At 46.4% G+C, this 23,760-nt stretch overlaps 1 protein-coding gene across 2 annotated transcripts in view; it reads right to left on the bottom strand.

Moving 5' to 3' along the window:
* serinc5 (serine incorporator 5) overlaps positions 1-23,760 on the bottom strand; it is a 102,486-nt gene that overhangs the window by 16,950 nt on the left and 61,776 nt on the right. For both annotated transcript variants that reach the window (XM_070879740.1, XM_070879739.1), the window contains exons 5-8: positions 21,425-21,518; positions 4,983-5,194; positions 1,408-1,503; positions 1,143-1,269 (exon numbers count right to left, since the gene is read on the bottom strand). In XM_070879740.1, coding sequence (XP_070735841.1) covers positions 1,143-1,269; positions 1,408-1,503; positions 4,983-5,194; positions 21,425-21,518 — 529 coding nt within the window. The remainder of the gene's footprint in view (positions 1-1,142; positions 1,270-1,407; positions 1,504-4,982; positions 5,195-21,424; positions 21,519-23,760) is intronic.

The following is a 23,760-nucleotide window of genomic DNA, read 5'->3' as shown; positions in this document are numbered from 1 at the left end:
CTCTGAGTGAAGAAGCTTCTCCTCATCTCGGTCCTAAATGGCTTACCCCTTATCCTTAGACAGTGACCCCTGGTTCTGGACTTCTCCAACATCGGGAACATTCTTCCTGCATCTAACCTGTCCAATCCTGTCAAAATTTTATATGTTTCTATGAGATCCCCTCTCATTCTTCTAAATTCCAGTGAATATAAGACTAGACGATCCAGTCTTTCTTCATCAGTCAGTCCTGCCATCCCGGGAATCAGTCTGATGAAGTTTTTGCAGTCAGTTTTTATGTTCCCGGCAAGCTTCCTCTTGTACTCTATTTTTCCCCTCTTAATTAAAACCTTTGTCCTCCTCTGCTGAATTCTAAATTTCTCCCAGTCCTCAGGTTTGCTGCTTTTTCTGGCCAATTTATATGCCTCTTCCTTGAATTTAACACTATCCCTAATTTCCCTTGTTAGCCACGGTTGAACCATCTTTCCAGTTTTATTTTTACGTCAGACAGGGATGTACAATTGTTGAAGTTCATCCTTGTGATCTTCAAATGTCTGCCATTGCCTATCCACCATCAACCCTTTAAGTATGATTCGCCAGTCTATCCTAGCCAATTCACGTCTCATACCATCGAAGTTACCTTTCTTTAAGTTCAGGACTAGTCTCTCAATTAACTGTGACACTCTCCATCTTAATGAAGAAATGAAAACGGAATGAGCCAGAGTCTAAAAAGCAGCTTTCAGTGATTATAGTGTCACTTAAGAGTCCTGATTTACCCTCCCATATCTAGAATGTGTTCTCTTCACCCAACAGCCTGTTAAGTTCCCTCCAAATGACCCGAGTAGGGCTGTACAATTGCAAACATTGGCAGCTTCAGAGTTAAATAGCAACACTTGAATCAATTACTGATATGGTGGATAAGAACTTGTCCTTGGTTTATTTTATTTTATATGAATACAAGCTGCCTCCATTTGATCAATTCAAATTCCATAATTAAAATGTGCTGGAAGCAAGTTTGCAGTCAATAGAGTATTTGATTGGTGGGGTTTTCTCACTGACGTAATGAACATGCTCACGGTCAGCTTCAATCTAAAAGTCCCAGTCCGTAAACCACATCCAGATATTGGTTTATCAGTTTTGAAGAGCAAAGAGAGAGATTAACATACCAGGCATACAGCACACAGCCATACATGATAATGGCCCCCAGCACAGAAACAAGCTTGTCATCTGTTTGCAGACCGTTGTCCAATAACTGAGGAATGCATATTGTTCTATTCTCTCCATTCTTCATAACTGTTGAGAAATTAAAAACAGTCAGTTCCACAAAATCTTTAGAGACATGACAATTCTATTTTTTTGCAAACAAAATAAATCATGCATTACAAAATAGCCCATTTAAAATGTTTTATTTTTACCAAAATATGTACGTACCATATTCTGGAGATGTATTGGCCAGTGAAGAGAAGGTAAGATACATCACGTAACAGCTGATTACTCCAGATTGCAGGAGACCAGAGTTAGGCTGATCTAAAACAGAATGCAAATAGCGAATCCTTTAAAAGAATTGTGCAAGACGAATAGCTAATGTGTGAAGTACAGAGCAAGGAAATGATGTCTTTGCTTTCATTCAATAAAACAGAATCCTGCACAGAAGGGGCTCTCTGTGTGATCCACTTAGGGCTACAATGGAACTTGGGGGCTGTATATAAATTCATGGCCCTATTAATTGGCGTATAACTTGCCAATATTAACAGATCCACCAATGAGGCAACAGAGTTAAACAACAGTCCTGCCCAGTAAACTCAAATAGGGCAAACCAATTAGCAAAAAATATAAGCATCAATAGGACCGAGTGGCTCTGGGGGCCAGATTGGTAATGCTCAAGGACCGCACGTGTTCCACGGCCATGGTTTGAATGCCCAGTTTCTGAGGTACACAATTCAAACACCAAATCCATGCCTCCACCCAGCCCTAATTTCACCCACGGATTTGATTAGATAACAAACATGTCTAAAATGCAATACTTGTGGAGGAACTTGGTTATGCAACCACTCTGCTTTTCTCTTTTACTAGGATTTTATATCAACTGGCTGAAACGTGCAACAAGATAGAAGAAATAAAAGCAGCAGTAGCTGAGAAATATTTAAAGGGAGACTGCATTGTATGACTTTAAACTCAAGGGCCTGGAGTTCCGCTTGGTTGCACCAGTTTTTAAAATCGGTGTAATTCAGCCGGAATCGGCGCAAAAGATCGCCAGCTTTTAAGAGCAAATTACGTTCAGCGCAAATCGAGTTTCCGCCATCTTTTAAGCTAGTTTAAAAAAACATCATGCTGGAAGCCGGCCCCGCCCCCAGGATGAATTAGCACTATTGGGAGTTTCCACTATTTGCGCTTGTTTACAAGCCTTCAAAAAATTAAGCTGCTTCTTTTGGGCACAAGAACATCAATAGGAATGTTTTAAAAGCTTTTCGATGTAATTTTTTTTAAATTACTAAGAAACTAACTATTGCACCCCAATATAACTAGGAAACAGGTAAAGGTTATTTTCAGTCATTTAAAATTGGGTTACTCACAGGTGGTAGATTGACTAATTAAAAACACTTTTTTTGTAATAAACCCATTTATTATATCAAACTGCACCAAGTTACAACTCTTACCAAGTAATATTTTTTAAAGCAATGCTTTTTTCAATTATGTTTTAAAACGCTGCCCGATTGTGCTGGTTCATGGCAGTTTTTGCTTTTGGCGATGTGCAAATGAGTGAGCGGAAATCCAAGGGAATAAAACACTTTTCAAAACGAGCTCAATTTTGGGTTCCATTTGCGCCTGTTTTGCTAACTGCGCCCAAAGCAGAAACTCTACCCTTAGAGATATTAGTGAGAATAAGATGTATCTTGTCACTGCTATAAGGGGTGAACAGAATTCAACGGTTAAGAAATTAATTAAATATTCAATTGTCTTTTCAGCTGAGAAAGTACTTAACTGTTTAGAAATAAAAAAACCCAACCAGTCCCTTACAATGTTGAACATGAATATCGAATCATGGAACCCACCCCACCCAAGTCTCCACCACTTTGCTCATTCTGGCAGCGAGTAACTGAGCCAAACAGTCAACAAAGTTGCAGGTTCTATTCCTCATCTGTACTGAGTTAGCAGAACAGCACTAGGGGGCTACAATTGACCACAGATCCTCTGGTCCACACGGAGAGATACAACTAATACCAATCCACCACGGTTGCTGCTACCAGTAAATTTGTTGACGTGCATTTGGAGACATCAGATGAAGATGACATTGGCTCAGTGGCAAGGGGTTTGACACGTCAACAGTCTGCCGATACTGTATTCACTGTCAGAGTTCATACACGTATAATGGCCAATTGGAGGGGAGAAGTTCAGAGGGCACCTTTGGACCATATCCCAGCAAAGAGTCAATCTCTCCAGGAGAGATGGGCGGGAGGAATAGAGAGAGAGGAAAAAGCTGACAATCATTTTTTTTTAATTATTCGGACTGGTCTGAGCAAATGTTTATTGGGTCACGCTACTGACCAGAATCCAGAATGCATCCTTGATGTGTTCTTAAAATGGGAACACACAGACACAGATACCCATGAAAACATTCCTTCTGTAATGAACTTCACTTCAGGACTTGCACAGAAGAGATACACAAGTTAGACTGAAGACACGTTGCAAGGACGGCTGTTTCAGGCCGACATGTGGAATGTCACACACAGTGGGATGCAGAGTCACTGGAGGGACTGAAGCCAAAAGCCAACCGAGACACACAAAAGGGATTTTGTTTTTACAACTGTAATGTTGTAGGTTAGTTTGTGGCAAGGGTAGCACAACATCAAGTCTTGCGCCTCAAGGACAGCAGGGAAACATGTGTTGAAACAAAGCATGATTTTAATAAAAGCATTTCTAACCCCTTGGTAACAAGACACGCCCTATTCAAATGGAGCATTACTGTTCACTTGTCTTTGCCAACCAGCCTTGCTAAAACAAACACAACCACGTGGCTTTATCTGCTGGTTTTCAGTGGAGACACTGACATTCTTTTACTTTCGCATGACCTAATTCCATTTCCAGTCAGATTGGATTTCTTTTCTTCCGAGCAATTTTTCTATTCGGGGATGGTATCACCTTTCTACAATGTCTACAGCTCCTCTTAAGCATTCGAACAGTCATAATCGCTTATTTCTGCACGGGTAGTGTAGCACAAAGTACCGCATCATGCCCGTATGTGTCTCAGTGCGATCATGTAATCATAGCCTTGTAATTTGACGGCAATAAATGCAACGTTTCTTTTTTTAAAAATAAACATTAGGACCATACGGCTTTGTTGGGTGTGGGGAAGAGAATTCACAGTGTAATTGGGGAATGCTCTAGTATGGGATTCCAGTTATAATAAAAAATAAGGTGGGCGTTGTGTAGTAGGCACTACCGTGAATGGTGAGGTGAACTCCAGGAGGAGCAGCCAGACTGGATTGACTTGTTCCCCACACAAAGCCATCTGGCCCTCTCCCACCTCCTCCAAACAAACCCCAGTGGGAATGGTGACAGGCGCTCTCATTAAATATCAGAATACTAGCTGAAATAGTAAATTGGCCTGGGTTTTTAATCTGGTATTTGCCTCTCCCAGGAGATCACATGGCTCCGGTTGGGGTGGAGTGTAGAATATTTCAGTAGAAGGGGTGTCGCAGTTGTGTGAGGTGGACTGGTTGCTCTTTGCCTTTCCGTCATTGTTCATAGGTTCATATGTAACCTTTAGAGCTACTGACCAAGGGCCGTACGGCTCTGTGTCGGCCGGCGCAGACACGATGGGCCGAAATGGCCTCCTTCTGCGCTGTAAATGTCTATGTTTCTATAACATTTTCAGCAGGTACAAACAAGCGAATTTCAAATCAGGCCTCATGCAGATCAGTTAGTAACACAGGGATGAAAATAAAAGCACTGGAGAAGTGCTAGTTTAGTAGTATTAGAGTCAGGATTCAAAGTTAAGAACTCACATTTTTGAACACAGGGTGTAATCGCCACCATGGAGACGATGAAGCAGAGGCTAGTGTTGACACCCAATAAAATCTTGTTCAGCTGGCATCCCTCGGGGTCGGTGTAAAATATCACCATCAGAACAACAGCACTAACAGCGACCAAGTAAAGAATGAATGTAACCAGGGCCAAGGCAACATACCAGCATTTATTTTGTTTTGTTCCAGCCCACCTATTAGCAAAATACACAAAACAGGAAACTGGTCAGTTGTCATTTGACTAGCAGGCAAGAAGCAAAAGCCCACACGTTATCGGACATGAGGCTATGGTGCCCAAAGTCTTAAAAGTCTATTACACCAAGACAGCAACCTTTCCAAACTAGGGCATAGTAACCTATGAGGTCAGAAAAAAATAGCTCAAATTCTATTCAAATTTAGAATACAATTATATTCCATGCCAGTTTTCCATCTGTTTCCTTTCATATGAGGCCAAAAAAGCCAGCAGTTGCCCCATTTTAAACTTCTGGCAATGCCGTTCTGTAACCATTAACTAGGAACAGTGCAAGATCTGTCTTTGATCTATCTCACTTCAGGCTTCCCCATTCAGACCTGAATGAAAATGGAACCTCCACTCATCCCTCCTTTTGGCCACCATGACCGACACTAGAACCCAACTCATGTGGAACTGCTGCACAAAGTCACACACCAACATTGCAGGGTAGATGGGAAGCTCCAATGTATTCATTATAATTACACAAAAAAAAAATCGGCACCAAGATACATTCTGATTATATGGTACTTGCAGGAGAGAACAACAAAGTAAGTGTGCAGGCTTGCCTTTGCCTGTGCTGAGAGTAATTAGTTTTAAAGGCTGAAACAACTCACTTGTTCCTGGTTGTTGAAGATCCCCTGGCTGGGAAATCTAAAACACCGGGGTCACAGTCTCAGAATAAGGGCTCGGCCATTTTGGACTAAGATGAGGAGAAATTTCTTCACTCAATGGAGCTGAATTTGTGGTTAGAGGCTCATACAATCATAGATCATAGAGATTTATATAGATCATAGAAGGAGGCCATTTCGCCCCATCGTGTCTGCACTGGCCAGCCAAGAGCTATCCAGCCTAATCCCACTTTCCAGCTCTTGGTCCGTAGTCCTGTAATTTGTGGCACTTTAAGTGCCAATTTAGTTTCTTACCGGTCAAACTGGACTAAAATTCGAGCGCCGAGCGGCCTCGATCCGAACCCGAGGGGCCCCGACCTCGGAGTCTGAATGGCCCCGCCCCGACCCCGGTGAGTCCGAGCGGCCCCGACCCCGGTGAGTCCGTGCGGCCCCGGCCCCGGTGAGTCCGAGCGGCCCCGGAGAGTCCGAGCGGCCCCGACCCCGGAGAGTCCGATCGGCCCCGACCCCGGAGAGTCCCAGCGGCCCCGGTGAGTCCGAGCGGCCCCGACCCCGGAGAGTCCGATTGGCCCCGACCCCGGAGAGTCCCAGCGGCCCCGACCCCGGAGAGTCCCAGCGGCCCCGACCCCGGAGAGTCCGTGCGGCCCCGACCCTGGTGAGCCCGAGCGGCCCCGGTGAGTCCGTGCGGCCCCGACCCCGGTGAGCCCGAGCGGCCCCGACCCCGGTGAGTCCGAGCGGCCCTGACCCCGGTGAGTCCGAGCGACCCCGGTGAGTCCCAGCGACCCCGACGAGTCCCAGCGGCCCCGACCCCGGAGAGTCCTAGCGGCCCCGACCCCGGAGAGTCCCAGCGGCCCCGACCCCGGAGAGTCCCAGCGGCCCCGACCCCGGAGAATCCCAGCGGCCCCGACCCCGGAGAGTCCCAGTGGCCCCGACGAGTCCCAGCGGCCCCAACCCCGGTGAGCGCGAGCGGCCCTGACCCCGGTGAGCGCGAGCGGCCCTGACCCCGGTGAGCGCGAGCGGCCCTGACCCCGGTGAGCCCGAGCGGCCCTGACCCCGGTGAGCCCGAGCGGCCCTGACCCCGGTGAGTCCGGATGGCCCTGACCCCGGTGAGTCCGGATGGCCCTGACCCCGGTGATTCCGGATGGCCCCGACCCCGGTGAGTCCGAGCGGCCCCGGCCCCGGAGAGTCCGAGCGGCCCCGACCCCGGAGAGTCCGATCGGCCCCGACCCCGGAGAGTCCCAGCGGCCCCGACCCCGGAGAGTCCCAGCGGCCCCGGTGAGTCCGAGCGGCCCCGACCCCGGAGAGTCCCAGCGGCCCCGACCCCGGAGAGTCCCAGCGGCCCCGACCCCGGAGAGTCCGTGCGGCCCCGACCCTGGTGAGCCCGAGCGGCCCCGGTGAGTCCGTGCGGCCCCGACCCCGGTGAGCCCGAGCGGCCCCGACCCCGGTGAGTCCGAGCGGCCCTGACCCCGGTGAGTCCGAGCGACCCCGGTGAGTCCCAGCGGCCCCGACGAGTCCCAGCGGCCCCGACCCCGGAGAGTCCTAGCGGCCCCGACCCCGGAGAGTCCCAGCGGCCCCGACCCCGGAGAATCCCAGCGGCCCCGACCCCGGAGAGTCCCAGTGGCCCCGACCCCGACGAGTCCCAGCGGCCCCAACCCCGGTGAGCGCGAGCGGCCCTGACCCCGGTGAGCCCGAGCGGCCCTGACCCCGGTGAGCCCGAGCGGCCCTGACCCCGGTGAGCCCGAGCGGCCCTGACCCCGGTGAGTCCGGATGGCCCTGACCCCGGTGAGTCCGGATGGCCCTGACCCCGGTGATTCCGGATGGCCCCGACCCCGGTGAGTCCGAGCGGCCCCGGCCCCGGAGAGTCCGAGCGGCCCCGACCCCGGAGAGTCCGATCGGCCCCGACCCCGGAGAGTCCCAGCGGCCCCGACCCCGGAGAGTCCCAGCGGCCCCGGTGAGTCCGAGCGGCCCCGACCCCGGAGAGTCCCAGCGGCCCCGACCCCGGAGAGTCCCAGCGGCCCCGACCCCGGAGAGTCCGTGCGGCCCCGACCCTGGTGAGCCCGAGCGGCCCCGGTGAGTCCGTGCGGCCCCGGTGAGCCCGAGCGGCCCCGACCCCGGTGAGTCCGAGCGGCCCTGACCCCGGCGAGTCCGAGCGGCCCCGACCCCGGTGAGTCCGAGCGGCCCTGACCCCGGTGAGTCCGAGCGGCCCCAACCCCGGAGAATCCCAGCGGCCCCGACCCCGGAGAGTCCCAGTGGCCCCGACCCCGACGAGTCCCAGCGGCCCCGACCCCGGTGAGCCCGAGCGGCCCTGACCCCGGTGAGCCTGAGCAGCCCTGACCCCGGTGAGCCCGAGCGGCCCTGACCCCGGTGAGCCCGAGCGGCCCTGACCCCGGTGAGTCCGGATGGCCCTGACCCCGGTGATTCCGGATGGCCCCGACCCCGGTGAGTCCGAGCGGCCCCGACCCCGGTGAGCCCGAGCGGCCCTGACCCCGGTGAGTTCGGATGGCCCCGACCCCGGTGAGTCCGAGCGGCCCCGACCCCGGTGAGTCCGAGCGGCCCCGACCCCGATGAGTCCGAGCGGTCCCGACCCCGGTGAGTCCGAGCGGCCCCGACCCCGGTGAGTCCGAGCGGCAGAGAGTTTGGCGAGTTCGGGAGGCCAGGAGTCCAAGGAGCAGGAGGGCCGGCGGTAGTCGAGGATCTCACAGCCCTCATCCAGGCAGGTAAGTGGCTGGCTGTTTGATTGGGAAGTATCTCTCTCTCTTTTTCTTTTTAATTAGATTTTAATTAGATAAGTCTAATTAGAGGGATAGCAGGGCAGCTCAGTCCTGTGGACTGCAATTCCTGTGGCATGTGGGAAGTCCTGGATGCTACACACAGCCTCGACAAGGAGGTGCAGGCGGTGTCTCCAGCTTCAACTAATTGAGCTCCGCGTTTTGGAGCTTGAGCAGCGGCTGGCGTCAATACGGTGCATCCGCGAGGCTGAGAGCTACGTGGGTAGCACGGTTCAGGAGGTGGTCACCCCGCAGCTTAAAAGCGTGCAAGTAGAAGGGAAGTGTGTGACCACCAGACGGAGTAAGAACGCTAGGCAGGTAGTGCAGGAGCCCCCCAGTGATTCTCTCTCGCTTTCCAACCGATATTCTCTTCTGAGCACCGGTGAGGGCGATGGTGCCTCTGGAGAGTGCAACCAGAGCCAAGTCCAAGGCACCACGGGTGGCTCAACTACACAGGGAGAGGGACGAAGATTAAAAGAGCTGTAGTGGTAGGTGATTCAAGAGTTAGGGGAATAGAGAGATGTTTCTGCGGCTGTTGACGTGACTGCAGGATGGTATGGTGCCTCCCTGGTGCCAGGGTCAAGGATGTCACAGAGTGGACGCAGGGAATTCTGGGAGGAGTGTGTTAACAGCTAGAGGTCGTGGTCCATATCGGGACCAATGACACAGGTAGAAAGAGGGATGAGGTCCTACAGGAAGAATTTAGGGAGTTAGGAGAAAAATTAAAGGGTAGGACCTCATAGGTAGTAATCCCCGGGTTACTACCAATGCCACATGCTAATGAGTACAAGAATAGAAGGATAGAGAGGATGAACTCGTGGCTGGAGAGTTGGTGTAGGAGGGAGGGCTTTAAATTCCTGAGGCATTGGGACTGCTTCTGGGGGAACAAACCGAATTGGTTGCACCTCAACAGCGCCGGGACCAATATCCTCGTGGGGAGTTTTGCTACTGCTGTTGGGGAGAGTTTAAACCAGCTTGGCAGGGGGATGGGAATTGGAGAACAAATTCAATAGAGAAGGAAGTAAAGCTGAAATTGGAAAGTAAGAGTTTAGAAAGTGAATCTGTAAGACAGAGGAAACAAGGGTTAGTAAGTAGTAAGCAAGGAGGTCTAAATGGTATATATTTTAATGCAAGGAATATAGTGAATAAGGTGGATGAGCTAAGAGCACAAGTAGACACTTGGGAGTATGACATTATAGCCATTACAGAGACATGGCTGAAAGAGGGGCAGGTTTGGCAGATCAATATTCCTGGTTACAGGATTTTTAGACAACAGAGGGGATAAAAAGGTGGAGGGGATCGCGGTATTGATAAAAGAAACTATTACAGAGGTGAGGAGGGATGATATGTTAGAGGGATCATCAAATGAGGCCATATGGGTTGAATTGAAAAATAAAAAAAGGTGCGATCATACTGCTTGGCGTGTATTATAGACCCCCAAACAGTGGGAGATAGAGGAGCAAATATGTAGGCAAATTGCTGTGAAGTCCAAAAACCAGAAGGTAGTAATATTAGGGGATTTTAACTATCCAAATATTGATTGGGACAAATTTAGAGTGAAGGGAATTCATAAAATGCATTCAAGGGAACTTTTTTAAGTCAGTATGTAGTCAGCCCAACACGAGAGGGGGCAGTTTTGGATTTAGTTTTGGAGAATGAAGCTGGGCAGGTGGAAGGGGTATGAGTGGGAGAGCACTTGGGTGCCAGTGACCATAATTCAGTCAGATTCAAGGTAGTTATGGATAAGGACAAGGATAGACCAGGAATAAAAGTCCCAAATTGGGGAAAAACTAACTTTGCTAAGTTGAGGAGTGACGTGGCCACAGTGGACTGGAAACAGCTACATGTAGGTAAATCAGTGTCCAAATAGTGGGAGGCATTCAAGGAGGAGATCCGGAGGGCTCAGGCCAAACATGGGCCCTTAAAAAAAAAAAGGTGGGAAGAGCAATTCTAGAGCCCCCTGGATGTGTCGGGACTTACAGGGGAGGCTAAAGAAATAAAGGGAAGCTTATGTCATAGACCGACGGCTAAATACTGTAGAATCTTTGGAGGAATATAGAAAGTTCAGAAGTAAAAGTAAAAAGGATATTAGGAATGCTAAGAGACAGCATTAAAAATTCTTGGCAAGTAAAATTAAGGAAAACCCAAAGATGTTCTGTAAATATATTAAGAGCAATAGGATAACTAAAGAAAGGGTAGGGCCTATTAGAAACCATGAGAGTAATCTCTGTGTGGAGACAAAGATGTTGGTATGGTTCTTAATGAATACTTTGCGTCTGTTTTCACAAAGGAAAGGGGCAATGCAGATACTGTTATCGAGGAGGAGTTTGATATTCTGGATGAAATACACAGTGAGAGGAGGTATTAAGGGTTTTAGCAGCTTTGAAAGTAGATAAATCTCCAGACCCAGATGAAATGCATCCCAGGCTGTTCAGCGAAATTAGAGAGGAAATAGCAGAGGCCTTGACCATCATTTTCCAGTCCTCTTTGGATTTGTGCATGATGCCGGAGGACTGCTGATGTGGTACCCTTGTTTACGGAGAAAGGGATAGGCCGAGTAATTACAGGCCTGTCAGCCTAACCTCAGTGGTGGGAAAATTATTGGAAAAAATCTTGAAAGACAGGATAAATCTACATTTAGTAAGGAAAGGAATAATTAGAACATAAGAACATAAGAATTAGGAACAGGAGTAGGCCATCTAGCCCCTCGAGCCTGCTCCGCCATTCAACAAGATCATGGCTGATCTGGCCGTGGACTCAGCTCCACTTACCCGTCCGCTCCCCGTAACCCTTAATTCCCTTATTGGTTAAAAATCTATCTATCTGTGACTTGAATACATTCAATGAGCTAGCCTCAACTGCTTCCTTGGGCAGAGAATTCCACAGATTCACAACCCTCTGGGAGAAGAAATTCCTTCTCAACTCGGTTTTAAATTGGCTCCCCTGTATTTTGAGGCTGTGCCCCCTAGTTCTAGTCTTCCCTACCAGTGGAAACAACCTCTCTGCCTCTATCTTGTCTATCCCTTTCATGATTTTAAATGTTTCTATAGGATCACCCCTCATCCTTCTGAACTCCAACGAGTAAAGACCCAGTCTACTCAATCTATCATCATAAGGTAACCCTCTCATCTCCGGAATCAGCCTAGTGAATCGTCTCTGTACCCCCTCCAAAGCCAGTATATCCTTCCTTAAGTAAGGTGACCAAAACTACACGCAGTACTCCAGGTGCGGCCTTACCAATACCCTATACAGTTGCAGCAGGACCTCCCTGCTTTTGTACTCCATCCCTCTCGCAATGAAGGCCAACATTCCATTCGCCTTCCTGATTACCTGCTGCACCTGCAAACTAACTTTTTGGGATTCATGCACAAGGACCCCTAGGTCCCTCTGCACCGCAGCATGTTGTAATTTCTCCCCATTAAAATAATATTCCCTTTTACTGTTTTTTTTCCCAAGATGGATGACCTCACACTTTACGACATTGTATTCCATCTGCCAAACCTTAGCCCATTCGCTTAACCTATCCAAATCTCTTTGCAGCCTCTCTATGTCCTCTACACAACCCGCTTTCCCACTAATCTTTGTGTCATCTGCAAATTTTGTTACACTACACTCTGTCCCCTCTTCCAGGTCATCTATGTATATTGTAAACAGGTGTGGTCCCAGCACCGATCCCTGTGGCACACCACTAACCACCGATTTCCAACCCGAAAAGGACCCATTTATCCCGACTCTCTGCTTTCTGTTCGCCAGCCAATTCTCTATCCATGCTAATACATTTCCTCTGACTCCGCATACCTCTATCTTCGGCAGTAACCGTTTGTGTAGCACCTTATCGAATGCCTTTTGGAAATCTAAATACACCACATCCATCGGTACACCTCTATCCACCATGCTCGTTATATCCTCAAAGAATTCCAGTAAATTAGTTAAACATGATTTCCCCTTCATGAATCCAGGCTGCGTCTGCTTGATTGCACTATTCCTATCTAGATGTCCCGCTATTTCTTCCTTAATGATAGTTTCAAGCATTTTCCCCACTACAGATGTTAAACTAACCGGCCTATAGTTACCTGCCTTTTGTCTGCCCCCTTTTTTAAACAGAGGCGTTACATTAGCTCCTTTCCAATCCGCTGGTATCTCCCCAGAGTCCAGAGAATTTTGCTAGATTATAACGAATGCATCTGCTATAACTTCCGCCATCTCTTTTAATACCCTGGGATGCATTTCATCAGGACCAGGGGACTTGTCTACAATGAGTCCCATTAGCCTGTCCAGCACTACCCCCCTAGTGATAATGATTGTCTCAAGGTCCTCCCTTCCCACATTCCCGTGACCAGCAATTTTTGGCATGGTTTTTGTGTCTTCCACTGTGAAGACCGAAGCAAAATAATTGTTTAAGGTCTCAGCCATTTCCACATTTCCCATTATTAAATCCCCCTTCTCATCTTCTAAGGGACCAACATTTACTTTAGTCACTCTTTTCCATTTTATATATTGGTAAAAGCTTTTACTATCTGTTTTTATGTTTTGCGCAAATTTACTTTCGTAATCTATCTTTCCTTTCTTTATTGCTTTCTTAGTCATTCTTTGCTGTCGTTTAAAATGTTCCCAATCTTCTAGTTTCCCACTAACCTTGGCCACCTTATACGCATTGGTTTTTAATTTGATACTCTCCTTTATTTCCTTGGTTATCCACGGCTGGTTATCCCTTCTCTTACCGCCCTTTTCTTTCACTGGAATATATTTTTGTTGCGCACTATGAAAGAGCTCCTTAAAAGTCCTCCACTGTTCCTCAATTGTGCCACCGTTTAGTCTGTGTTTCCAGTCTACTTTAGCCAACTCTGCCCTCATCCCACTGTAGTCCCCTTTGTTTAAGCATAGTACGCTCATTTCTGACACAACTTCCTCACCCTCAATCTGTATTACAAATTCAACCATACTGAGAGGATCTTTTACTAGGAGATCGTTTATTATTCCTGTCTCATTACACAGGACCAGATCTAAGATAGCTTGCTCCCTTGTAGGTTCTGTAACATACTGTTCTAAGAAACAATCCCGTATGCATTCTATGAATTCCTCCTCCAGGCTACCCCGTGCGATTTGAGTTGACCAATCGATATGTAGGTTAAAATCCCCCATGACTACTGCCGTTCCTTTTTCACATGCCTCCATTATTCCCTTGATTATTGCCCGCCCCACCGTGAAGTTATTATTTGGGGGCCTATAAACTACGCCCACCAGTGACTTTTTCTCCTTACTATCTCGAATCTCCACCCACAATGATTCAACATTTTGTTCATTAGAGCCAATAACGTCTCTCACAACTGCCCTGATATCATCCTTTATTAACAGAGCTACCCCACCTCCTTTCCCTTCTTGTGTATCTTTCCGAATTGTCAGATACCCCTCTATGTTTAATTCCCAGTCTTGGCCACCCTGCAACCATGTTTCTGTAATGGCCACCAAATCATACCCATTTGTAATGATTTGTGCCGTCAACTCATTTACTTTATTTCGAATGCTGCGTGCATTTAGGTAGAGTGTTTTAATCCTAGTTTTTAAACCATGATTTTTAGTTTTGACCCCTCCTGCAGCCCCTTTATATTCAGTGGCCCTTTTTGTTTTTTGCCTTGGGTTTCTCTGCCCTCCACTTTTACTCATCTCCTTTCTGTCTTTTGCTTTTGTCAGCACGGATTTGTTAAGGGAAGATCGTGGTTGACTAACCTGATTGAATTTTTTGAGGAGGTAACCAGGAGAGTCAATGAGGGTAGTGCGTACGATATAGTGTATATGGACTTTAGCAAAGCAAAGTCCCACATGGTAGACTGGTCAGGAAGGTTAAAGCCCATGGGATCCAGGACAAAGTGGCAAGTTGGATCCAAAATTGGTTTAGAGGTAGGAAGCAAAGCTTAATGGTTGATGGATGTTTTTGTGACTGGAAGGATGTTTCCAGTGGGGTTCCACAGGGCTCAGTGCTGGTCCCTTGCTTTTTGTGGTATACAGCAATTGTCTAGATTTGAATATAGGAACTATGATTAAGAAGTTTGCAGATGACACTAAAATTGCTGTGTGGTTGATAATGAAGAGGAAAGTCATGGGCTGCAGGAGTGTATCAGTCTACTGGTCAGGTAGGCAGAACAGTGGCAAATGGAATTTAATTTGGAGAAGTGTGAGGTCATGCACTTGGGGAGGGCTAATAAGGAAAGGGTATACACATTAAGTGGTAGGCCACTTAATAGTGTAGATGAACAAAGGGACCTTGGAGTGCTTGTCCACAGATCCCTGAAAGTAGGCCAGTAGATAAGATGGTTAAGAAGGCATACAGAATGCTTGCTTTTATTGGCCGAGGCATAGAATACAAGAGCAGGGAGGTTATGCTTAAATTGTATAATCTGGTTAGGCCACAGCTGGAGTACTGCGTGTAGTTCTGGTCGCCGTGATTGTACTAGAGAGGGTGCAGAGGAGATTTACTAGGATGCTGCCTAAAATGAAGAATCTTAGCTATGAAGACAGATTGGATAGGCTGGGTTTGTTCTCATTGGAACAGAGGAGGCTGAGAGGAGACCTCATTGAGGTGTATAAAATTTTGAGGGGCCTGGATATAGTGGATAGGAAGGGCCTATTTCCTTTGGTGGAGGGGTCAATTACAAGGGGGCATTGCTTTAAGGTGGTTGGTGGAAGGTTCAGAGGGGATTTGAGGGGAGGCTTTTTCACGCAGAGGATTGTGGGGGTCTGGAACTCACTGCCTGGAAGGATGGCGGATACAGAAATCCTCACCACATTTAAAAGGTGCTTGGATGGGCACTTGAAGTGTCGTAGCCTGCAGTGTTACGGACCTAGAGCTAATAATTGGGATTTGACTGGATAACCTCTTGTTGGCTGGCGCAGGTACAATAGTAAGTATGCAGGGAATCGAATACGGCCAGGGTGATCTCCTGGACTAGTTTTGATCGCCTGGATGCGCGGGTCGGAGAGGAATTTTCCCTGATTTCCCCCCCCCCCCCCCCCAATTGGCTTGGATTTTTTTAATCTGTTTTTTTGCCTCTCCCAGGAGATCACATGGCTCTGGTTGGGTTGGAGTGTAGAATATTGCGGTGCAAGGGGTTTCGCAGTTATGTGGGACGGACTGGTTGGGCTGGGTGCTCTTTACCTTTCCGCCATTGTTCATTGTTCATAGGTTTATATGTAACCTTCAGGGCTGCTGACCGAGGGCCGTGCAGTTCTTTGTCGGCCAGCACAGACACAATGGGCCGAAATGGTTTCCTTCTGCGCTGTAGATTTCTATATTTCTATGTTTCTAAGTGAATATCCAAGTATTTTTTTTAAATGTGAATGTTTCTGCCTCTACCACACTTTCAGGCAGGGAGTTCCAGACCCCCACCACCCTCCGAGTGAAGAAATATCCCCTCGTATCTCCTCTAAACCTCTCCCCAATTACTTTATGCGTCCTGGTTGTGACACCACTGCCCGGGGAAACAGGTCCTTCCTATCCACTCTATCCAGGCCCCTCATAATTTTATACCCCTCAATCAGGTCCCCCCTTAGCATTCTCTGTTCCAAAGAAAACAGACCCAGCATCTCCAATCTCTCCTCAAAGCCAAAATTCTCCAGTCCAGGCAACATTCTTCTAAATCTCCTCTGCACCCTTCCCAGTGCAATCACATCTTTCCTGTAATGTGGTGACCAGAACTGCACACAGTACTCCAGCTGCGGCCTAACCAGTGTTTTATACAGTTCAAGCATAGCGTCCTTGCTCTTGTAAACTATGCCTCGACCAATAAAGGCAAATATTCCATGTGCCTTCTTAAGCACCTTATCTACCTGGCCTGCTACCTTCAGGGATCTGTGGACCTGCACTCTGTCCCTTTGTTCCTCTACACTTTTCAGTGTCGTACCATTTAATGTGTATTCCCTTGCCTTGTTAGAGCTCCCCAAATGCTTTACCTCACACTTAGCCGGATTGAATTCTATTTGCCACTGTTTTGTCCACCTGACCAGTACATTGATATCTTCCTGCAGTCCGCAGCTTTCTTCGTCAATATCGACCGGATGCCTCCGACCTGCAAAAAATCTACAAACTTACCTGGTGGTCCAGGAGGTTCGCCGACTTGTGCTCCTGGGCCTCTATGCCAATCAACAAAGTGAATCTCCATTCATACTCAGGAGATTCTGAATGTACGGAACTCCCAGAAGTATGAATAGGGATCACATAAAAATATACCTCTACACATCAAATAAATTTAAAAAGAATTGCACATGTAAAATCAATTAAAATGGCATTTAATTAAATATTTAAAGCAAAAATATAATTTTGTGAAATATAAGTTTGCATATTTTAACAGGGCTAAACTCAACTTACCTAATTGCACCGGTTTCTTAATGTATAAATGAATGAAAACATTTTATGTTTTATTGAAACTCTTACGCTGGTAAAACCAGGTGTAAGAATTTCACAGGCATTCGCTGGGCAGAGGTTGGGCAAATAGTCCAACTCTCCACCCGCGGAGGCCCTTCTCCCAGGGATTCGTACGATCGGTCAATAGAATTCTTGACAGATCGCAAGTTCTGTTTTAGCGCATGCGCAGTGCACGCCCTGGCTCGTGTGCGGGCCCTACGAGCGTGTGCGCACCTGGGATGCACCCGTAGGGAGCACAAATTATGGCCCAAAGGGTTATGAATCTTTAGAGTTCTATACCCCGGAGAGCTGTGGATACTCAGTCGTTGAGTGTATTCAAGATAGAGGTCGATAAATTTGGAGGAAGGGATATGGGATAGTGTGGGAAGGTGGAGTTGAGGTAGATGATCAGCCATGATCTTGTTGAAGGGTGGAGCAGACTCGAAGGGCCAAATGGCCTACTCCAGCTCCTATTTCTTATGTTCTTATGATTAGTTGGTCCAAGATGTGTGAAGAAAAAAGGAATCCTTCCTAATCAGTCTTCCTGTTGATTGGAAGGGGCATCAATATCTTTGCCTGAAATCCCCTCCTTTGATAGTTTGCTCTCTCCTATCGAGATGCTTGGGGTGCAGGCGTATAAACTTTTTAAGGAAGCACATGGTAATTTTAGGCATAATATAATCCAAACACAAAGAACAGTGGAGTGTAGAATTAATCTAATTTAATTACTTGATTAAGCCTTCACCAGCAGTGGGAAAAACTACATGCCCCATCATTCATCCCTTTCTTCAACACAAAATATCCATAACATGCAGAAAGTTTTATTTTCAATGTGGCCAACTAATATGGCAGGGGGATGGGAACCAATGCAGGGAGACAGAGGGAAACAAAAAGGAGCCAAAAGCAAAAGACAGAAAGGAGATGAGGAAAAGTGTAGGGCAGAGAAACCCAAGGCAAAGAACAAAAAGGGCCACTGTACAGCAAAATTCTAAAAGGACAAAGGGTGTTAATAAAACAAGCCTGAAGGCTTTGTGTCTTAATGCAAGGAGTATCCGCAATAAGGTGGATGAATTAATTGTGCAAATAGATGTTAACAAATATGATGTGATTGGGATTACGGAGACGTGGCTCCAGGATGATCAGGGCTGGGAACTCAACATTCAGGGGTATTCAACATTCAGGAAGGATAGAATAAAAGGAAAAGGAGGTGGGGTAGCATTGCTGGTTAAAGAGGAGATTAATGCAATAGTTAGGAAAGACATTAGCTTGGATGATGTGGAATCTATATGGGTAGAGCTGCAGAACACCAAAGGGCAAAAAACGTTAGTAGGAGTTGTGTACAGACCTCCAAACAGTAGTAGGGATGTTGGGGAGGGCATCAAACAGGAAATTAGGGGTGCATGCAATAAAGGTGTAGCAGTTATAATGGGTGACTTTAATATGCACATAGATTGGGCTAGCCAAACTGGAAGCAATACGGTGGAGGAGGATTTCCTGGAGTGCATAAGGGATGGTTTTCTAGACCAATATGTTGAGGAACCAACTAGGGGGGAGGCCATCTTAGACTGGGTGTTGTGTAATGAGAGAGGATTAATTAGCAATCTCATTGTGCGAGGCCCCTTGGGGAAGAGTGACCATAATATGGTGGAATTCTGCATTAGGATGGAGAATGAAACAGTAATTTCAGAGACCATGGTCCAGAACTTAAAGAAGGGTAACTTTGAAGGTATGAGGCGTGAATTGGCTAGGATAGATTGGCGAATGATACTTAGGGGGTTGACTGTGGATGGGCAATGGCAGACATTTAGAGACCGCATGGATGAAGTACAACAATTGTACATTCCTGTCTGGCGTAAAAATAAAAAGGGGAAGGTGGCTCAACCGTGGCTATCTAGGGAAATCAGGGATAGTATTAAAGCCAAGGAAGTGGCATACAAATTGGCCAGAAATAGCAGCGAACCTGGGGACTGGGAGAAATTTAGAACTCAGCAGAGGAGGACAAAGGGTTTGATTAGGACAGGGAAAATGGAGTACGAGAAGAAGCTTGCAGGGAACATTAAGGCGGATTGCAAAAGTTTCTATAGGTATGTAAAGAGAAAAAGGTTGGTGAAGACAAACGTAGGTCCCCTGCAGTCAGAATCAGGGGAAGTCATAACGGGGAACAAAGAAATGGCGGATCAATTGAACAAGTACTTTGGTTCGGTATTCACTAAGGAGGATACAAACAACCTTCCGGATATAAAAGGGGTCAGAGGGTCTAGTAAGGAAGAGGAACTGAGGGAAATCTTTATTAGTCGGGAAATTGTGTTGGGGAAATTGATGGGATTGAAGGCCGATAAATCCCCAGGGCCTGATGGCCTGCATCCTAGAGTACTTAAGGAGGTGGCCTTGGAAATAGCGGATGCATTGACAGTCATTTTCCAACATTCCATTGACTCTGGATCAGTTCCTATGGAGTGGAGGGTAGCCAATGTAACCCCACTTTTTAAAAAAGGAGGGAGAGAGAAAACAGGGAATTATAGACCGGTCAGCCTGACCTCAGTAGTGGGTAAAATGATGGAATCAATTATTAAGGATGTCATAGCAGTGCATCTGGAAAATGGTGACATGATAGGTCCAAGTCAGCATGGATTTGTGAAAGGGAAATCATGCTTGACAAATCTTCTGGAATTTTTTGAGGATGTTTCCAGTAAAGTGGACAAAGGAGAACCAGTTGATGTGGTATATTTGGACTTTCAGAAGGCTTTCGACAAGGTCCCACACAAGAGATTAATGTGCAAAGTTAAAGCACATGGGATTGGGGGTAGTGTGCTGACGTGGATTGAGAACTGGTTGTCAGACAGGAAGCAAAGAGTAGGAGTAAACGGGTACTTTTCAGAATGGCAGGCAGTGACTAGTGGAGTGCCGCAAGGTTCTGTGCTGGGGCCCCAGCTGTTTACATTGTACATTAATGATTTAGACGAGGGGATTAAATGCAGTATCTCCAAATTTGCGGATGATACTAAGTTGGGTGGCAGTGTGAGCTGCGAGGAGGATGCTATTAGGCTGCAGAGTGACTTGGATAGGTTAGGTGAGTGGGCAAATGCATGGCAGATGAAGTATAATGTGGATAAATGTGAGGTTATCCACTTTGGTGGTAAAAACAGAGAGACAGACTATTATCTGAATGGTGACAGATTAGGAAAAGGGAAGGTGCAACGAGACCTGGGTGTCATGGTACATCAGTCATTGAAGGTTGGCATGCAGGTACAGCAGGCGGTTAAGAAAGCAAATGGCATGTTGGCCTTCATAGCGAGGGGATTTGAATACAGGGGCAGGGAGGTGTTGCTACAGTTGTACAGGGCCTTGGTGAGGCCACACCTGGAGTATTGTGTACAGTTTTGGTCTCCTAACTTGAGGAAGGACATTCTTGCTATTGAGGGAGTGCAGCGAAGGTTCACCAGACTGATTCCCGGGATGGCGGGACTGACCTATCAAGAAAGATTGGATCAATTGGGCTTGTATTCACTGGAGTTCAGAAGAATGAGAGGGGACCTCATAGAAACGTTTAAAATTCTGACGGGTTTAGACAGGTTAGATGCAGAAAGAATGTTCCCAATGTTGGGGAGGTCCAGAACCAGGGGTCACAGTCTGAGGATAAGGGGTAAGCCATTTAGGACCGAGATGAGGAGAAACTTCTTCACCCAGAGAGTGGTGAACCTGTGGAATTCTCTACCACAGAAAGTAGTTGAGGCCAATTCACTAAATATATTCAAAAGGGAGTTAGATGAAGTCCTTACTACTCGGGGGATCAAGGGTTATGGCGAGAAAGCAGGAAGGGGGTACTGAAGTTTCATGTTCAGCCATGAACTCATTGAATGGCGGTGCAGGCTAGAAGGGCTGAATGGCCTGCTCCTGCACCTATTTTCTATGTTTCTATGTTTCTATGTTAGTATGCTTCATTCTTGTCGAGTTGATAGAAAGCTACTTGCGCACCAAAATTGAAACTATCTTGTGTTTTCACTGTACTGTTTTGAGAATGTTAAGATTGTGCACTCAGTTCTTCTTTACACTCTGGATCATTATGGCAACAAGAATGTTAACAGCAGCATTCAAAGCGGAGCACAAAGTCCCATGAAAAAGAGCCTCAAGACATTAGCCAACAGCACCACAATTCTCTGTAACCAGGAATGGACCCCAGTCTCGGAAACAAACCGCGTGATATTATAATAGGAAACATCAGGTTGAGGAAAGAAAAAGGTTTTCGTACTCTCTCGGAACAATCTAGTGTGAACAAAAACATAAATGTATAAAATATGCTGTACAACAACAAACCAATTGGTCACCTTTCCAAAACATGGTGTCAGGGCCTATGCAAACCTCAATGGGCACACTACTACATTGTAAAAGAGGCAACTCACCAAGTTTTGTTCCATTTGTGTGCAAACTCCACCAGCAGTATGAGCTGAATCAGGATGAAGAGGAAGGCTCCAGCAGCACCAATGTACAACCATGCTGTGCGCAACAAAGCAAAACAAACCATTAGAATGCATGACTAGCCAACATTGGCTAGATGCTGCAGTTTGGGGGTTAGAAGTATAGCATTCGTTTCTTCACTAATCTGTTTGGTTTAACAGAGAAGTTAAAATACAGTGGCCCAGATTTTGCTGTAGCAGGGCATTTAACGGTGTCTGCACAACTTGTTCAAGCACGTTTAAGTTTAAAACATTTTTGCCTGGAAGTTGCTGGGAGTGCAAGCGGATCACGGCAAGCTTGCTGTGCGCAAATTGGCTGCCGCCTTTCCTACATTACAACAGTGACCACATTTTGTAAGTATTTCATTGGCTGTAAAGCACTTGGGTTGTCCTATGATCATGAACTGCGCTATATAAATGCAACTCTTTCTTTTCTATCTCCATAACCTTCTCCAGCCCTATAACCCTCGAGATGTCTGTGCTCCACCAATTCTGGCCTCTTGGCCATTCTCGATTTTAATCACTCCACTATTGGGAACCGTGCCTTCAGCTTTCTGGTCCCCAAGCTCTCGAATTCCCTCCCTAAACCTCTCCGCCTCTCTATCTCTCCATCCTTAAAATCTATGTCTTTGACCAAGCTTTTAGTCGCCTGTCCTATGTGGCTCGATGTCAAATTTTGTTTGACGACGCTCCTGTGAAGCGCCTTGGGACTTTTTACTATATTAAAAAGGTGCTATATAAATGCAAAGTGTTATTGGCCGGCCAAAGAATTGCAATAGAAACTGATTGCTGCCTATATAGGATCAGTGTGTTGAGACTATTTTTAACTTTTATAAAATACTGTCCTTTACTTGGTCAGATGTACTATAATGATTTATAATAAGTTTGGATACATTAGTGGAAGCAATGGAACCTTAAAACCTCTTGTGGTGCAGATCAGCACAAAACAAATTTCTTTTGCAGTGAGTAAAATGCATACAAAATAATATAAGAGAGAACTTGCATTTATATAGAGCTTTTCACAACCCGAGAACATCCCAAAGCACTTCACAACCAGTTAATTATTTCTGAAGTGTGGTCATTGTTGTAATGAAGGGAAAAGCGATATCCACTTTTCACACAGCAAGATCCCACAAACAGCAATTAGATAAATTACCAATTAAACTGTCTTCGTGGTGTTGATTGAGGAATTGTTGGTTGAGAGATAAGTTTTGGTCTGAACTACCCTGCTCTTCTTCGAATAATGTTGTGGGATTTTTTTTACATTCACTTGAGAGGGCAGACGTGTCCTTGTCAATATTTTAATTATCTTCTGACTGCAGACAGCCCAAAGCTATCTGGATTTAAGCCAGGACTGATTTGATTGACTTGCAGCAATATAAATAGCAAACAGTGACTTTTTCCGTGAATATGATCTGTGATGCACAGAAATAAATTGTCGTAACTTTGCAGCCAAGGATAAAAGAATGCATTTTAATATATGGAAGGCAAAAAAAAAAAAATCGCTATGAACACTTAAATTCAGGATGCTAACTCTTTCTGGAATTCACTTGTGTTTAGCTTTTAGCAATCTATACACATGAAAGCAATTGCTCACCGGAGAAAATGGCAACAAGATGACGTTCAATATTCATCTCTAACCTCCAATCTGATCAACTTGCCATTATTTCTGGTGAGGAATATGTAATTGTTGTTGCTATCACTCCAGGCACCCATTTAAAAGAATTTGAACACCTACAGCAATTTTAAAATGGGTGCATTTCGGAAAGTTTGCTGGTGTGCTGCCTGTGAGTGAAGTTAAGTGCAACTTCAGAACTGCAGAGAAGATACAACATGTTAAAATTCAGTGGGAAAAAAAATGTAGCAAACTTTTTATACGAAAAAAATGCCATCCACAGATAAGAACAAGATTTTCATTGTTTTCAGTATTTTTTTCTTAGCAGACGGTCACATGGAAATGTAGATACAAAGCACTTACTGTTCTTCAAAATCCATGAAGTGAAGTCACCAGCACAGCTGACATACAGAGCATAGCACCAATACACTCCTGTAAACTGTGGATGCTGCCCAAGCAACTGGCTCTTGGGCCTTTGTTGCTTCAAGTACTTTCTATTCATTCAGAAACCTTACCCCCATTATTATTCCAGAAGGTTCTCACCATTGCTAGTGGGTAGTCTATCTACCGCAAATTGGATTTGGACCAGCGGAACAAAACACCCTCAATAGTCACAAACTTGCGCAATCCTAAAACCCTGCTGATAAGAAGAAACCTTTGTGATGGC

Source organism: Pristiophorus japonicus, chromosome 1 (genome assembly GCF_044704955.1).
Source record: "Pristiophorus japonicus isolate sPriJap1 chromosome 1, sPriJap1.hap1, whole genome shotgun sequence".
NCBI classification, from domain to species: Eukaryota; Metazoa; Chordata; class Chondrichthyes; family Pristiophoridae; genus Pristiophorus; species Pristiophorus japonicus.
Note: the sequence above shows the minus strand (reverse complement) of the source record. Positions and strands in the feature narration are given on the sequence as shown.